The 16,866-nt window shown below is 41.2% G+C and overlaps 3 protein-coding genes across 5 annotated transcripts; 1 reads left to right on the top strand and 2 right to left on the bottom strand.

The window, feature by feature from the left end:
* On the bottom strand, positions 1–9,010 carry LOC128193458 (uncharacterized). Its single transcript, XM_052866751.1, has 3 exons — positions 8,704–9,010; positions 2,326–3,328; positions 1–222 (listed from the first exon to the last, which is right to left on the bottom strand). The coding sequence occupies exons 2-3, from the start codon at positions 3,319–3,321 to the stop codon at positions 130–132; spliced, it is 1,089 nt and encodes a 362-aa protein (XP_052722711.1). The 5' UTR covers positions 3,322–3,328; positions 8,704–9,010; the 3' UTR covers positions 1–129.
* A 122-nt stretch (positions 9,011–9,132) lies between these two features.
* On the top strand, positions 9,133–11,657 carry LOC128193818 (serine/threonine receptor-like kinase NFP). The gene has a single exon (XM_052867955.1). It carries the CDS (start codon positions 9,608–9,610, stop codon positions 11,399–11,401), a length of 1,794 nt encoding a protein of 597 aa, XP_052723915.1. The 5' UTR covers positions 9,133–9,607; the 3' UTR covers positions 11,402–11,657.
* Positions 11,658–12,344: 687 nt separating this feature from the next.
* LOC128193633 (uncharacterized) lies at positions 12,345–14,650 on the bottom strand. Of its 3 annotated transcripts, none has more exons than XM_052867595.1 (2): positions 14,517–14,650; positions 12,345–13,504 (listed from the first exon to the last, which is right to left on the bottom strand). In XM_052867595.1, exon 2 carries the CDS (start codon positions 13,497–13,499, stop codon positions 12,513–12,515), a length of 987 nt encoding a protein of 328 aa, XP_052723555.1. In that variant the 5' UTR covers positions 13,500–13,504; positions 14,517–14,650; the 3' UTR covers positions 12,345–12,512. The 3 variants fall into 3 exon arrangements, with proteins under 3 accessions (XP_052723555.1, XP_052723556.1, XP_052723554.1); XM_052867596.1 differs by having other exon boundaries at positions 12,345–13,541; positions 14,517–14,631; XM_052867594.1 differs by lacking the exon at positions 14,517–14,650 and adding an exon at positions 13,583–14,510.
* Between the last annotated feature and the right edge of the window lie 2,216 nt (positions 14,651–16,866).

The following is a 16,866-nucleotide window of genomic DNA, read 5'->3' as shown; positions in this document are numbered from 1 at the left end:
ATAATAAAGACGTCATCATTCAAATATAGAGAACAGTCAGAATACGACGTGTAATTTAAGTGCGAAATTACAGTTATCCAAAATAAAAGAAACGGAAATTCAAACTTAAACAGTTTATAGATTCGAACACTACACGTGTTCAGATAGGAATTTCCTAAGAAGACTATTCCGCAACCTCAGTATTCTCCAGCTCTTGCTCCAAAGGACTCTCCTCGACAACATCTGCTCCCATCCAAGTGGATGATCATCGCCAAAGAAACATACCCAAACAATAAATAACAAAAACAATGCAAGGGTGAGCTAGATATAAAAAGCATGTTATACATATATCACAGTTAATCCATATCATCATACATAAATACATATAAAGGAACAATTAAAACTTACTCATTAAACCACAACTCACACATCTTTACACTCGCATAGTCTGCTGTCACTTCCCAACACTATCCAAAATAAATCCACACACTACTCATTTTACACTCGCATAGTTCAGCTGGCACTCTCCAACACTATGCAAGGTAAATCTACACACATGACTCATCCGGATTTGTATAACTGTCGAACTATCAATCGTCTGTGCACTTGCATAGTTCAGCTGGTCTTTCTCCAACACTAGCAAGGTAAATCCCCCAATTTGTCTATGTCTAAATTCAAAGACTATAGACGAGGACCTCCCTCTACTCTCACCACTTACATTGTTCTCCTCTACTTGAGTATCAACAATGCTTTGAGTGTAGGGATAGACAGACCAAAATACAAAGTTCACTACAGTTATACAGAACAACAACAACATCACATAGTCACTTGTAGTCATCTCTCCTTGAGATGTCCACTTCATACTCACATACATCATTTACATTTATAATCGTATCATCACAGTAATTTATCATATTTCATACATTCTCATATTTTCACATACATCACATCACAGCATATATTACACAGAATCCCATTCAAGAGGAAATAGCATTTAAAATCCAACATATTTGTAAAATACTATTTGAACGAGCACTGTTCACCCAACACCATGGAACGAACGCGACTGGACGAACGCCATTTCCAAATAACAGATCGAACACTTTTTGAACGGACGTCCTCAGATTTTACACTTTCATGTCGAACGCTCAAAACCGAATATCGGACGAAATTTGCCGAACACGAAAACCGAACGCTAAATCGAATACTTAGGCCGAACGCTATTTCCAACGAGCACAATCTGGACGAACGCTATGAGAATTAGGCCGAACGCTATTTGCACTGAACACAATGAGGACGTACGCTATGAGATCCAACACAATCAGGCCGAACGCTAAAACAGAACACCTCCGTATTCAGCCGAACGTTAAAACCGAACATTATTTTCAACGAACACTTCACATTGAAGCCTGAGACTAACTGGTCAAGATCTACACCAAAACCGGACGCTCACGATCCCTAATACTATAGACCGAACGCTCAATAAGACGAATATTATCATATTTCTGTTAAACTTTTGGGAAGAACGCTATACAGATCAACTATGATAAGGACGAATAATCACTGTTTGAACGAACGCTTACAATTCAAATATGAAGAGACCGAACGTATATAGAGAATATTACAAAACCGAACATGAGAAATACTGTTTGGACGAACGCACATACAGTCAGTAATATGAGACCGAACGCACATAGACAGAATACAACGAAACTCAATATGTATACACTATTTGGGACGAACGCACATACTGTCAACACTAAATAACCGAACGCTCACCATTATTCTAACATTAAAACCGAACGTTTAAAAGGCTGAGGTGGAATACTGTTTGGACGAACACTAACATACACAAAACCGAACGTTTAATATATTTCTAACTAAGGACGAACGCTAACAACCACAAAACCGAACGTTAATATATCTATTTTAAAATGACCGAACGCTGTACTAGGATTGAAGGACGAACGCTAAACTTTAAGGACGAACGCGAATACTAATATGGGAGGACGAACGCGAACGCTCGTCAAGTTGAAGACCGAACGCGACAGGACGAACGCGAACGTTCGTACTGAAAACCGAACGCTCAGCATATTATTGGTGTGGACGAACGTCCAAAAATTTGGCTGATTTGAACGAACGTTCAGAGAAATACCGAACGTTCAAAAATTGGTCGACCAAATGGTCGAACCTCGTTTTGGACGAGCGGCGTTTCTGCAGAATTCTGCAGAATCGCAAGCAGTTTTCCAGAAACTGCAGAATCCATTTTTCATCCCCAAAATTCCCAGATTTGCATCAAACACAGCATAACTTAACAATCAAATAAATAGATCTAGCTCCCCTTACCTCTTGAAGACTTCCTGGGATCTTTCTCCAAAAGATTTGATCTCCTCCACACCTAAAACATCTGACTGATCCATGCTTTCCAGACTGTCCGGCAACAACCATAGCCTGAGAATTTGATGGTTGTGCTGGGCGAGCATACGGCAACCTGTTCCTATTCAGATTTGGCCTGGACATGATCGGCCCCCTAGTTGCTTGTTGCTGCTTCTTCAGTCGTTCTGCTTCAGCCACATTTTTCTCTAACACTTTTGCTCTCTCAATCATCACAGGAAAGGACTTAATGCAGAGGCTGGATATCAACACCTTAAGGTCACTTCTCAGTCCATTTTCAAATTTCCTGCACTGCCACACTTCACTGGTGGCAAGGGTATTAAAGCGAACCAGGTGTTTGAACCTGTTGGTGTACTCCGAAACAGACATATTACCTTGTACCAACTGGAGAAATTCCACCTCTTTGCTGAATCGAACACTATCCGGGAAATACTCCTCATAAAACTTTTCCTTGAAGACTTTCCAGGAAATAGGGCTGTGAGATTCTGCTAGTATCATCTTCGCAGTCGTCCACCAATGACTGGCCTCTCCAGTCAATAAATATTCAGTGAATGCCAGTCTTCGATCGTTTGGACAATCCTTGGCATCATAGATCTGCTCCATGTCCCGTATCCACTGATCAGCTCCGTCAGGAAGGCATTTCCCATCAAACTTTGCAGGGCGGTGCTGCAAGAAGCTCTCCAAAGTCCACTCAGCCTGATGAGTAGCATTTGAAGCAGATGCTCCCGGCGTACCCCTAGTAGCTGCAAGAATCTCCATTAGCTGCCTCTGAGTAATTTCAGAATTGGCGCGAGCAGCTTCCAGATTTTGTGAATTAATCGCGTTCTGCTGCATCAGAACAACATTCTGCTCTTGTAGCTTCTCAATCACAGATTCCAACAGCCTCGTGTTATTCGGCACATCATGTTCATTGATCTGTGGTGAAGGAGGAGGAAGTCTAGGTGCCATTGGTTCTCTGAGAAACAGAGAAAAGAAACGAACGTTAGCCCTGTTGAAAGAATCGAAAATAACTCATTGAACGCAATTTAAGCACACAGCAAAAACACAGTGTACTCATAACCTACAGTGTCCTTAAGAGGACAAAACTGCTCTGATACCACTAATGTGACATCCCAAAAATACAGCATAACACCATAAAATCAGAAAATCACATTTAATAATATTTCAATACAGTTTTCCAACTAAAAACAAAATAAAACCCGAACGAAAGCTCAAGGACGAACGTCCTTGAGTACAAATCCAACATAACGGACGAATGTGCAAAAGTTGCACGCCACACAAAGGGGTTTTACAAATATAAGATAAACGTACAAGAAACCTGACCGAACGGTTTAAACAGGATAATTACCGAACGGTCGAATTAACTCAAAAGAAAACAAGAGATGGTCGAACGACCACTCAATTCAACTAAATACAATACTGGCCGAGCGATCTCACTGCTCGATCTTCACTTCAACATCAACCAGGCTCTCTTCATTCAATGCTTCTTCCAAACGCTCATCTCCCTCTGCTCACACCCACACGGATGATCATTGCAATGACAAGACGGACGTACAAGTACAATGGACAACACAAGGAAACGAAAGGGTAAGCTTACGTAATTTAACTCATGCATCAACATATAATTTCTAGCAAACAGTTCATTTCACGCATACATATCAACGTACGCATTCATCATACATCACATAATTTAACGCATGTACAAAATAAAACTCAACACGACTGACTGTCCGGACTGTATGAAATCTGCGTAGTTACAGGCGTTCACGCACCCGGGTGGTGTGGTAACTGGCATCCTCATCAGCTGCCACCCGAGGTTAGTCCGTTCTTACGTCGCCCATGTTAACTTATGGACTAAGGACCTCCTGCCGTTCCCACGCATGACGTGCGTCCTCTACTTGAGAACGAGCACTCACGGAACATCAGGATGAACAGCCAGCATTAACTATCCACAGTCATACTTTACAACTTTCAACATTCAACCATGAGTCGTTCCTGCCTGGAACGCTCGTTCAATATTCATAACTTTCATATCATCGCAAATACTGTTCATCATTCATTATTCATCAATCCATAATCATTTTCATCATTCATAACCAAATCACCAAAAGCCGAACGTTCTGTCCCCAAAGACCGAGGACGAACGCTGTAAGTGAGACCAAAAGACGCTCGTTCGGAACGAAGACTGAACGTTAAAATCTGCAGAAAATTCCAATAGTACTGTTCATTGGACGAACGCTATTTAGTGGGAAAAGAGAACGAGCGCACAAAATAATACCGAGCGTCATTTAGGACGGACGCTCAGTTTTCAAAACCGAGCACTATTTGGACGAACGCTCATTTCAGAACCGAGCACTATTTGGACGAACGCTCATTTCAGAACCCAGCACTATTTGGACGAACGCTCTTTTCAAAACCGAGCACTATTTGGACGAACGCTCAGTTCAAAACCGAGCACTTTTTGGACGAACGCTCAGTTCAAAACCGAGCACTTTTTGGACGAACGCTCAGTGTGAGACCGAGCACCAATTTGATTGAGCATTCGGTTTAAGACCGAACACCATTTTGAGCGAGCGCTCATTATGAAACGAACACCAAACAGAACGAACGTTCAGTATAAGATTAGGACGAACGCTCAGTTGGAGACCGAGCACCAGGACGAACGCTCAAACAAAGCATTTTAACATGAGGACGCTCGTCCTCGAACAGGGATCGATCCAAATGAACGAATCCCATTCTGCTAATTTTATCAGGAAAACCGAACGGTCAAGGACCGTTCAACAATGAACGCACATGATCATATGGAGGGTTCTTATTCAATATTCATTCATATTCCAGTTCATTTCTCATCATACAATATCATAGTTACGTTCGTTCATATCATCATTAACTTTCACATTTCATACGATCCATATCATGTAAATTCATATTTCTTATTTCACCAAGAAAACGAACGTTCATGCAGTTCAGTAAATCAAATATCATGCGTTTTACTCATACCATCAAATAACAGACGTACATATCAATTCATTCATAGCATCCATCATGCATTAATTCCATACAGTAAAATAACGAACGTTCACATACAGCATGCATCAAAAACAGTTAAATTAAATAAGCTTCCCTTACCCGGAAATGACGAACGTTCACAGATTCTCTACTCAAATTCCAATAACAAGCGCTCGTTAATCCACTGTTCAGACGAACCCCAATAATGAAAAATCAGAACCGCTCTACTCTAAGAAATACGAACGTACAACTCAAACACAGCTAAGGACGAACGTCAGAGAGGAAGGGAGAACCTACCAGCTTCACCAGTCGAACGTTCTCTCTGGAACTCCTACGCCGAGCGTCCTTCAATCTTGCCGGAGTGTGGAATGAAGGAGGTGCAGTGGTGGTTTCTTAGAGAGAGAAGGGTGCAGAGAGTGAAGAGAGAAGGAGGAGAGAATTGAATCTGAGAAACTGAAGGAAAGAGGGTGAAGAGAGAGATCTATCAGAATTAAATTAAGAGGTGAGTGCTCCACTCAGCCGAACGCACGTCTCCACTATACCAGTGCGCGCTCGGCCGGACGCACTACACCAACCCACTCTGGACGGTCGACCACTGTACTGTTGCCACGTGTCTTCCACCATCGCCGACGCTCGCTCAGTCGGCGCTCCACTGACGCTGCTGACTCACCCGGACGTGCGGCAGCTAGCGTCCGTCAGTGGCTGTCGGGCACTGTTGTCGGCCATGTAAACTACTAACGTGGCGCGCTCTCCTGCCGCCATGTGGACGCAGTTTTTTTTTTTTTTTTTTTTTTTTTTTTTTTTCAGTCCTCACAATCTTCATTAGAGATCCTTCAAGCTCTTTATGACTCATCGTAAATTTTGCATTATTAAACTACAAGAAATCAGTTTTGTTCCTTTGGGGTGAAATTGTTGGTTTCTATCCTTTTGCTTTATCCTATGTTGTTTTCAGTTCTTATAACTTCTTCCGAACTTTTCTTTCCTTAAACTTACTCTATAATTTCGTTTAATAATTCACATCTGATAGTATCATTTGATATTTCATCTGATAACTGTAACATCCCCATTATATAATAACCAACATTATATAATAAAGACGTTAACATCCAAATATAGAGAACAGTCGGAGTATGACGTGTAATTTAAATGTGAAATTACAGTCATCCAGAAATAAAAGAAACTGAAAATTTAAACTTAAATAATTGAAAGGATTAAACACTACAAGTGTTCAATCAGGAAAATTCAAAGAAGCCTACTCCGCAGTATCAGTAACCTCCAGCTCTTGCTCCAAGGGAATCTCTTCGACAACGTCTGCTCCCATCCAAGTGGATGATCATCGCCAAAGAAACATACCCAAACAGCACATAACAAGAACAATGCAAGGGTGAGCTAGATATAAAAGCATGTTATACATATAGCATAGGTAATTCATATAATCATACTTAGATTCGTATAAAAGAACAATTAGAGCATACTCATTAAACCACAATTCACCCACTTACACGACATGCAAAAGTCATTCAAACATGGTAGACTAACATTACAATACTTGTTACTTTATACCCCGACTTGTTACTTTATAGATTGACTCGTCCGGACTAGAATGTATGTAGAGCTGGGGCGGGTTGTGCACTTGTGATGGACCCTACTGCTTTGCAAAGCCATTGCCGAGGGGTTTCACCCGACCATACACAAGGTTAGTCCGTTACCGCGGAATAGACCTCCAGTGATAGCGCCTACCCTGGGACCTCCCTCTACTCCCACCACACGCGTCAATCCTCTCTAAGTGAGAATGAAAGACCGTTGGAGTGTAGGGATAACCCCCCATATGGAAGCCTCTTACATTCATTCTATACACTAACCGATCCCACCGAGAGATCTTAATTTCCGATTTAATCCCACCATTTTAAATCTCATGATATTTCTTTTGGAACCATGTACATCATAAACCACTTATAACCATACCCTTTCAACCAATCTGGATTACATGAAACATGCATTCATAAATTGCAACCAACATATTTAAATAACATATCTTACTTGTTACTTTGAACCTTAACCCCAATTATAAAAAAATGAGATACCACCATATTATCCCAACAATTCCAACATATTTCATACATTCACATAATTCATGTCATAGATAATATTCCAAACATTGGTACACATAATTCAATCCAAAAGCAAAGGAACTTAAAATTCAACATATTTGTACAATACTATTTGGACGATCACTATTCACTGGACACTATTGGACGAACGCTCACTCAAACTGAAGGACGAACGCTACACTTCTATATCCAGGACGAACGCTCAAAGATTAAAACCGAACGCTACAATCACCAGAACAAACGCTCAACAATTTGGACGAACGCTCAACTATTTGGACGCACGGCTACTATTTGGACGAACGCTCAACTATTCGGACGAACGCCAACTATTTGGACGAACGGCAACTATTTGGACGAACGCTTATTTATTTGGACGAACGGCAACTATTTGGACGAACGCTCAACTATTCTGACGAACGCCAACTATTTGGACGAACGCCAACTATTTGGACGAACGCTCAACTATTTGGACGAACGGCAACTATTTGGACGAACGCTCAACTATTTGGACGAACTTTCATTGGGACGAACGCTCACTGGACGAACGCTCGCTGGGAAGGACGAACGCTCAGTCAATGGGAGGACGAACGCTCACTATTTGGACGAACGCTGCTTGGAACGAACGCTCACTATTTGGACGAACGTTCGACATGCAACTTAAGGACGAACGCTCATTATTTGGACGAACGCTCACTGGAACGAACGCTCGCGGGAAGGACGAACGCTCACTGGGACGAACGCTCACAGGACGAACGCTCGCGGTTAAGGACGAACGCTCACTGGGACGAACGCTCGTTGGGAAGGACGAACGCTCTCTGGACGAACGCTCACTGGGACGAACGCTCGCTGTGAAGGACGAACGCTCTCTGGGAAGGACGAACGCTGACTCAGCGGGAGGACGAACGCTCGACAAACACTGTTTGGACGAGCGTCCCGTACAAAGACGAACGAACGCGGACGTTCGTTCAGGAACGAACGCTCGACAGGTTGGACGAACGGTAGGCCGACCACTATTTGGTCGAGCACTGTTGGGACGAACGTCCAATTTTGATTCACAAAATTGGACGTACGCGCGTTCTGCAGAAATTCTGCAGAAACGCACCAGAGTCCAGTAACCCAGAAAACTTCATTTTTCAACCCAAAAATGCCCAGATTTGCATCAAACACAGCATAATTCAACAATCAAAACGAAAAATCTAACTCCCCTTACCTCTTGAAGACTTCCTTTGCAAAATCTTTAAATCTATCCCCCTCAAAGCTTGCAGCACCAAGCAACTCCAGCAACTCTGAACTTCACCTCCTTCACCAATTTTGCAGCAAGGGTTTCCTTCCCATTTCAGAACCCAGCACCCCCTTATATCTTCCACGTTGCAGCTTGTTGAATGTGCCAACCTGAGAGGGGAATCACGGACGTCTTTGCTCCCCACTTCCAAATAAAACCAAGTCCCGTGACTTCCCAATTGCTTCCCCCAATTTCCAAATAAAACCAAAACCTACCTCTCCCTATGGCAGCTAACGTTTCCTCCATCCCATCTTAAAATAATATATAAATAAAAAAAAACTAGGTCCTTACAATAACAACATTTGATAAGCTTTTTAGTTATTTCGAAGTCTATTTTCAGCTAAATCTTACAGACCCTGTACATGCAATATTCCTTCTATTACTATGTTGAATCATGTGTAAATTACAGTCGCTAATAATGGTCTTGGTAAGTCTGAGCAAACCTACCCATATCGCAAGATATCAGCAAGTTTAGTTGGTATATTGGTGTCGGCTTGCTGGCTAACATCGTGCATAGATAGAACTGGTAGGAACATTAACTGGCCGTCCAAAGCTTTGATTTGACATCACAGTACCCTATTACCAATTTTTTATATATCATGCGCATGAAGTGCATACAATTTGTCTAATATAAATATTGACGTGTCCACTGTGTCTAGGATTCGGACAGCCAAAAGGAAATATAGTTAAAGCTAATGAAACAAACAGGACCATATATTTATATTAAACCAAATTATACTTTTATTGATAAAGAACTCTTCATATCAACAACGCCGATTGCCACTGATAGTAGACTGCCTCATAACTTACATTTGATCACAACTTCACATCAATGGCTGCCTTGTTTGTTTCTCTTTGTCTCCGTGCCCAGATTCTTTATGTTGTACTCATGTTTTTCACTTGTATTGCAGCTCAATCACAACAGACCAATGGAACAAACTTTTCATGCCCTTCCGATTCACCTCCTTCGTGTGAAACCTATGTGACATACATAACCCAGTCTCCAAATTTTTTGAGTGTGACCAGCGTATCTAATATATTTGACACGAGTCCTTTGTCAATTGCAAGAGCCAGCAACATAGAGAATGAGGAAGACAAGTTGATTCCAAGCCAAGTCTTGCTGATACCAGTAACCTGTGGTTGCACTGGAAACCGCTCTTTCGCCAATATCTCCTATGAAATCAACCCAGGCGATAGCTTCTACTTTGTTGCAACCACTTCATACCAGAATCTCACAAATTGGCATGTAGTGATGGATTTAAACCCCACTCTAAGTCCAAATACTTTGCCAGTAGGCATCCAAGTTGTAATTCCTTTATTTTGCAAGTGTCCTTCAAAGAACCAGCTTGACAGAGGGAAAAAGTACCTGATCACTCACGTGTGGCAGCCCAATGACAATGTTTCCCTCGTAAGCAACAAGTTTGGTGCATCACCAGAGGACATATTAAGTGAAAACAACTATGGTCAAAACTTCACTGCCGCAAACAACCTTCCAGTTTTGATCCCAGTTACACGCTTGCCAGATCTTATTCAATCTCCTTCAGATGGAAGAAAACACAGAATTGGTCTTCCAGTTATAATTGGTATCAGTCTGGGATGCACACTACTGGTTGTGGTTTCAGCAATATTACTGGTGTATGTATATTTTCTGAAAATGAAGAGTTTGAATAGGAGTGCCTCATCAGCTGAAACTGTAGATAAACTACTTTCTGGAGTTTCATGCTACGTAAGTAAGCCTACCATGTATGAAACTGGTGCAATCTTGGAAGCTACCATGAACCTCAGTGAGCAGTGCAAGATTGGGGAATCAGTGTACAAGGCTAACATAGAGGGTAAGGTTTTAGCAATAAAAAGATTCAAGGAAGATGTCACGGAGGAGCTGAAAATTCTGCAGAAGGTGAGTCATGGAAATCTGGTGAAACTAATGGGTGTCTCATCAGACAATGATGGAAATTGTTTTGTGGTTTATGAATATGCAGAAAATAGGTCTCTTGATGACTGGCTTTTCGCCAAGTCTTGTTCAGAGACATCAAACTCAAGGACCACGCTTACATGGTGCCATAGGATAAGCATAGCAGTGGATGTTGCAATGGGTCTGCAGTACATGCATGAACATGCTTATCCAAGAATAGTCCACAGGGACATCACCAGCAGTAATATCCTTCTTGACTCTAACTTCAAGGCCAAGATAGCAAATTTTTCCATGGCCAGAACTTTTACCAACCCCATGATGTCAAAAATAGATGTATTTGCTTTTGGGGTGGTTCTGATAGAATTACTTACTGGCAAGAAAGCCATGACAACCAAAGATAAGGGTGAGGTGGTTATGCTGTGGAAGGACATTTGGAAGATCTTTGATCAAGAAGAGAATAGAGAGGAGAGGCTCAGAAAATGGATGGATCCTAAGTTAGATAATTATTATCCTATTGATTATGCTCTCAGCTTGGCCTCCTTGGCAGTGAATTGTACTGCAGACAAGTCTTTGTCCAGACCAACCATAGCAGAAATTGTACTTAGTCTCTCCCTTCTCACTCAACCATCTTCCTCTACACTGGAGAGATCCTTGACTTCTTCTGGATTAGATATAGAAGCTACTCAAATTGTCACTTCCATCGCAGCTCGTTGATTGAGTAAAGCCAATCCAGTTTCTCAAATCCAAGATGGTATTTTTTTTTACATAATGATTTCACCTTAGTCAATAATGATGAACTTGGTTTACGGGGAGTGTTCAACATTTAGTTTTTCCGTCCCTGTTGTTCTTTAATGTTTGAGGTAGAGTTGGCAAACGAATAGCAATTGCAGCTCACCTCAGACTAAATTTTCTTGCTTCTATACTTTTTTTGGATGACAATTGAAAGTGAATCAAACAATGGAGTTGTTTATTGCATTGTCAAACAAATTCAATAAGTTTAAACTATATGTTTCTGTCTTTGCATTAAGCTCATATTTCATACTCAAATCATAATATTGCAGAGACAGAATAATCTATTCATCCATTCTTTTTGTTTTTGGTCACGAGGTTGGGCATAAGACCCAATTGAGAATGTTGAAACTTGGAGAGGATTAGCATTAGCAAGAAGACCTTAAAAGGCTTTTACATGCAATAGAGATACTGATAAATTAAAATGGTGGTTGCCTTTTTGGCTAATCTTAAAACAGTTAGCTAGACAATTGAGAATTTTTAGATAGACAGTATATATCTTAAGCATGTCATAGTTGATTTATGTAGTAAAAAAGTACTTCTTAGGAACAGATGCATTTTTACTTATGATGATGCATGAAGTGACGAAGCAAATTTGTGCAATACAATAATATGGCCCTAGGTTTACAATATCTTATAGACAGCCCCAAAGAATGCAGCTAGCTCTACCCTTAGATGCTGCTGCTGCAAGTCAACCAGTTATTCATGTAACAGGAAGGCCGTTTTAAAATGAATAATATGTTTATAAAGTATAAAATAGAAGCTTCCTTGTTGCTCCAATCATTGACGGAGCTACCTAAGGGATGAAATCCCTAGGGTCCACGCATGTAACGAGGCGATATAAACGTCAACAAAGGCACTCATCATATGATTACAAATAACGCGCGTTCCTATAAACATTCAAGTATAGCGATCCTATAAACATTCAAGTATAAGAACATAAAGTTTCGACAAGTACCAAATGACGACATACACGCAGCAAACAACCCTAAGAACAGTAAGTACAAAATGTCAGAATGTCTAAGTTAAATCTATTCTATACAAGGTCTACGACGGGGGCATCCTCCACAGCAGGAACCCCTGAATTCCCCTCGGGTGTCTCGATTCGAGCAGCTTCCTCTGTTGCCATTGCCTCGGTGGGCGTCCCTGCAGGCTCATCATCTGGAAATGACCCGGCAGGAATGACGTCTATCGGAACCAACTCTCCTTGGTAAACGTCCTTCCGAATGTCGAAGTTGACTCCTTCAGTACAGACATTCAAAATATAGGACACCTGCCTTAGCGCCTTCTTAAAGCCCCTAGTATGTTCCAGGATGATAGCATCAGTCATCTCATCCTGCAACTCCTGGTTTTCAGTAATGGTCTGGCGCAAGGCGTCCCTCTCGCAAGTCAAAGCTATCAACCTTGTCTTCAGCTCCTCATTCTCTTTCTTTGAACATTCCAGATCAGCTGCAAGCCGGTCTTTGACCTTTTTCATCTCAACACCATCCTTCTGCAGATTCTCCATTATCTCCCGGCCTTTTACTATCATCTCCTCGGATTCCTTCTGCCTTTGCTCACACTTAGCGTGTTCAGTTTTTAAACGCTCCAGCTCGGTGACCAAGTTACCTCGGTTGGAGGCATACGCTAAGTTCCAGGCAGCAGCTGCCGCCCGGCAGGCAAATTCTAAGCAGTTATCCGCCATTTTTTGCTCAGAAGTCTTTTCCATGACTTTCTGCTCAGCCAAATCAAAGTTGAACTCGATCTTATGGCCAAGGTTAAAGGCCGCATCCCACATGCCATTCGGAATGTCGCGATCGGCATGCGGGTCGACCACCCCTCCAATACTCTTCCCCTTATCGGAAGCTTTCGGATCTCCACCGGTGACAGCCTTTCGTTTCCTTGAAAGCGGCCGTTCGGGAGAAGGTGGCGGTTCATCATTGACATCGATAGGATTCTTGATAGTCGTCAAGGCCGAGGTTCCCCCTTTATTCTTCTTGGCGTCAGCAGCGGCAAACCAGTCAAGGGGAGCTCTTTTACCCATAGTAGCTATACGCAACAGAACACAACAAATACCAAGTCAATGCTGCAAAAATAAAATTCAAAGTGCTCAGTAAAAGAACATACCAAATACCCTCGAGTTCATATCGTCATACTCGAGACAGTTGATAATCTTTCTGGAAGAAAAGGGGCGAGACAACGCAGCCATAACACTCAGAGCTTCCAATTCGATATGAGTCATATCTTCTTTCGACCAAGAGGTAAGCTTCCTAGGGTTCTGGGTCCAATACAAAGGAAACTTGGGACTATTATCCTCGTTGAAAAAGAACGAGCGACCTGATTCAGTGATGGACACCCTAAAAAATTGGTTTTTGAAACCTCTAAAGGATTGGGCGTATAATTCCAAAATTGCGTTCCCAGACTCGGAAATTAGAGAAACCCAACCCCTTTTTCCAATCGGGCGGGTCCTAAAAAAATAAAGAAACAGGGCAACCGTGGGGTTAATGGCCAAGACTTGGCACATAACCGCGAACGCCTGTATATACCCCAGCTATTTGGATGTAACTGTGTGGGGGTGACGTTAAGGGTTTTCAGAACATCCATTTGAAAAACGTTTAGAGGAAACCTAAGGTATATATCGTAAAACAGATATGAGTAAACATAGAAAAAATCGTCTCTAGAATTCTCTTTACCATAGAAGACTCTCTCCTTTTCCCCACAGGCAACTAATTTAACACAAGAGCCATAGCTGAGATTTCTAAGAATACAACTATCGTTTGCCCAATTCAACAGCACAGCCCTTCTATCGAAAACACTAGGAAATTCACTTACATCTCGAGAAGTCCATTCATAGTTACTCCCGCTAGAGGAGGGAAGATTTTCGGGCTCCTCCACCACAACACCACCATAAACAAAGGCATTCTCGCCATAAAGTATGGAGACAACCTCACACTGAGCCCTAATCGGAGAACCCTCTGGTGCCTCAGCCTGGTTGTCGCTCCCCCTTTTCTTAACAAATGTGGGAGAACAATCTGAATAGGAAAAAGAGTCCATGAGTTACCTGTGTGCAAATGTCAAAGGAAATGCTGAAGAAGGAGAAGTGAAGAAGTTTGTCGAGGAAATGGGGTAGAAATGACGGTTGCGCTAACCAGGGTTCCTCAAAAAATCCTTTCACATTAATAAGGGGAAAACTGATATAACCGCCAATCGTTTCTCTCCGTAGGATCAGAAAGAATCCAACGGTCCCACTTTCGAGACTCTACCACTACCCAGAGGCGGGAAAATCAAAACCCAAAACGGTGCGTAACACGAAGCCCTCATAACAACAACCACCTTACAGTCCTATAGTTAACCCAAATACATAAGACCAACGGTTAACTCGGACTTTGGGGACATTATGTACTGTATGATATTATTGGTCAATATCACTTGGGTCACTATTAAGCCCGCGATCGTATAACTAAGCTAATGAATCCAGCGAAGGATAAAACATTCGCATATGACGTGTAATATCCCAAAATATAATAATAATCATAAATTAGAATTAATTACAATTAACAGTCACACAATGTAGTCTTACACTAAAAATTAGAGTTCATAAACCAAAAGGCATTAAGTACAGAATTTACTACAATACTACAGAAATAAGAGTCAGGGACGAACGGTTTTACAAAACAATAACCGAACGTTACAAAAACTAATCCAGCTAATGTCTAAAATAAACGAACACATCTAGGACTTGGCTTTGACCTCCACTTCTACCAGATTTTCTTCTTCAATAACGTCTTCTAGCAATGCCTCGCCTTCTGCTCACATCCACACGGATGATCATTGCAATGACAGGACGGACGTACAAGGACGAGTGACAACACAAGGAAAAACGAAGGGTAAACTTATATAATTTAATTCATACATCAACATTTAAATTAAACATTCCAACAACGCACAAGCATATAGTTTAACATGTATAATCATACAAAATCTATCACTAGACGGACCATCCGGACTGTATGAATCTGCGTAGCTACAGGCGTCCTTGCACCCGGGTGATGTAGTAACTGGAATAATCACATCAGCTGCCACCCGAGGTTAGCCCTATCCAAAGTACCCCTAAGGACTAGGGCCTCCTGCCGTTCCCACACATGACCTACCCCCTCTACGTGAGGACGAGTACTCACGGAACATCAGGACTAGGGCAATTAGGATTGTGTAGGTTTCTTTCTTTTCCCTTTTTGCTATTTCCTTTATAGACTTGTAATTAGGATCTGTTAGCTTAATGTCTTTTCTCCTTAGGTTCATTGCTTTAGGTTTCTTATTGCCTCTTGCTTGCTTATTTCTTTTCCCTTTTATTGTTTCTTTTTGCATAGAAGTTTTTGTTAGAAGCTGTTGAGGTCTTAGTTGAATCTATTATAGTTGGGTTAGTTTTTCTTAGTTACATTCTGTCTGTCTTAGTTTGTTTAGGTTGAACATACTTGTGTCTTAGCTTTGGTTTAGATTTTCTCTTCCTTTTCCTTTTGCTGTTTTACTTTGTAGAGCTTTGGTTTAGGTTCTTATTAGTTACATAATGTTTTGCCTTAGTTGTCTAGATTGTAAATAGCTTTTAGATATTTCTAGGTTCTGTTAGGTTCTATTTCATGCTTTTATTCATTTCTTGTTGATTTAATGCATTTCTTGGTTTCATTTTCTTTAATTAGAACGGTTAATTGTGTTTTCTGCTTTAGATTCAAATAGAAGTAGTCTTAGCATTATTTTTGCATCTAAGTTCAGTCCAATGAAGCAATTTTTGCATAAAAGAGGGTAGAAAGTCAGTTTTAGCAAATTCTTAACCTTGAGAGATTTTGGGCCCAATTTTTGTCTTTCTTGTGTGATTTCATGCATGTTTGAATTTTAATTCTGATTTTGCATTGATTCTCTGTTAGGAATTCGACAAGCTCTCTCTCTATCTCAAACACAACAATCAAGAACTTGTAAAGAAGGAATAGTATGAATGGTATTCACAACAATGAATCAAGAATACATTGTATCTTAGGAGCTTAACCTCCTCCACCTGGTGCTAAGACCGGTCAACACATACAAATTACACAACTGGCTAACTGAAACAATAAAGGGTCCTAATATATAGGCCTTTTCCCGCCCCCTCACTTAACTGATTAACAGTTAAGTGTTCTGTTTCCCTTTTCTCCTTTCCTATACTCTCTAAGTCCTAACATTCTCTGTGATAAGCTTGCTGTTGGTAGAATTTAGACATGATTTAGGCATTCTTTTTCCATGGCCATTTAGCTTAACCACTTCAGTTTAACCATTGTACCTTTCTTTTGAGCCTTAGCCTATTTTCTTTGTTTCCATTCACTACAAGCCCTTTTCCCATCAATTACCCAACCTGTAGAGACTTGTGAGAAGTAGGGAGTGGA

This window comes from Vigna angularis, chromosome 8 (genome assembly GCF_016808095.1).
Source record: "Vigna angularis cultivar LongXiaoDou No.4 chromosome 8, ASM1680809v1, whole genome shotgun sequence".
NCBI lineage: Eukaryota > Viridiplantae > Streptophyta > Magnoliopsida > Fabales > Fabaceae > Vigna > Vigna angularis.
Note: the sequence above shows the minus strand (reverse complement) of the source record. Positions and strands in the feature narration are given on the sequence as shown.